Raw genomic sequence first — 617 nt, 5'->3', positions numbered from 1 at the left:
GTGTATATAACACCAAGCTCACTGCCAATGTGTGGCTAGTGCTCCGTTCCCAGGTGTGTCCATTTATCAGCTATTATCACAGTCTGTCTTCTATCCCTGGTCATACCTGCCTGGGGCCCTAGAAAATTGGTGCAGAAGCCCACCTCTTCTGGAGCAGATGTTTCCATTTCCTCAGTCTTGGGACAGACAAGGCCTGTTCCAGTTGCCCCATCTTTCCCTGGCCAGGGAGGATGAAGAAGGCCTGGGCGTCTCCACTGTAGTCCATCCGTAGCACAGTGCAGTTCAGCTGAAGGTCCACCCCAAAGGCGAACTGCTCCACCAGGTGCATCATGGGGACCTGCACAGTGGTCACCTTGTCCACCAGGAATGAAGTGCCTTTACTTGTCTCTGCTGGGTCAAAGGACTTCTCCCACTTAGCTGTACAAAGAGAAAAGACAGGTCCTTATGTTAAGGTGCTATTAACGAGGTGACATAAGCACAAATTGTGAAGGATGTCGAAAACAGTCCTGGTGGAAAAACTGTTAAGAGATCAGCTGCTAACCAAAACGTGTCTGTGGTTCGAATCCACTAATTACTGGTGATCTGCTCTCATTAAGATCGTTGTTGTTGTTGTTGTT

At 48.9% G+C, this 617-nt stretch overlaps 1 protein-coding gene across 1 annotated transcript in view; it reads right to left on the bottom strand.

The window, feature by feature from the left end:
- Positions 1–617, bottom strand: part of SERPINA9 (serpin peptidase inhibitor, clade A (alpha-1 antiproteinase, antitrypsin), member 9) — a 10,015-nt gene that overhangs the window by 7,522 nt on the left and 1,876 nt on the right. Inside the window, exon 2 of the mRNA XM_006839622.1 lies at positions 144–417. Within this exon, the coding sequence (XP_006839685.1) occupies positions 144–417 (274 nt within the window). The remainder of the gene's footprint in view (positions 1–143; positions 418–617) is intronic.

Source organism: Chrysochloris asiatica, unplaced genomic scaffold (assembly GCF_000296735.1).
Source record: "Chrysochloris asiatica unplaced genomic scaffold, ChrAsi1.0 scaffold00025, whole genome shotgun sequence".
Taxonomy (NCBI): domain Eukaryota; kingdom Metazoa; phylum Chordata; class Mammalia; order Afrosoricida; family Chrysochloridae; genus Chrysochloris; species Chrysochloris asiatica.
This window is presented reverse-complemented; position numbering and strand designations above follow the sequence as displayed.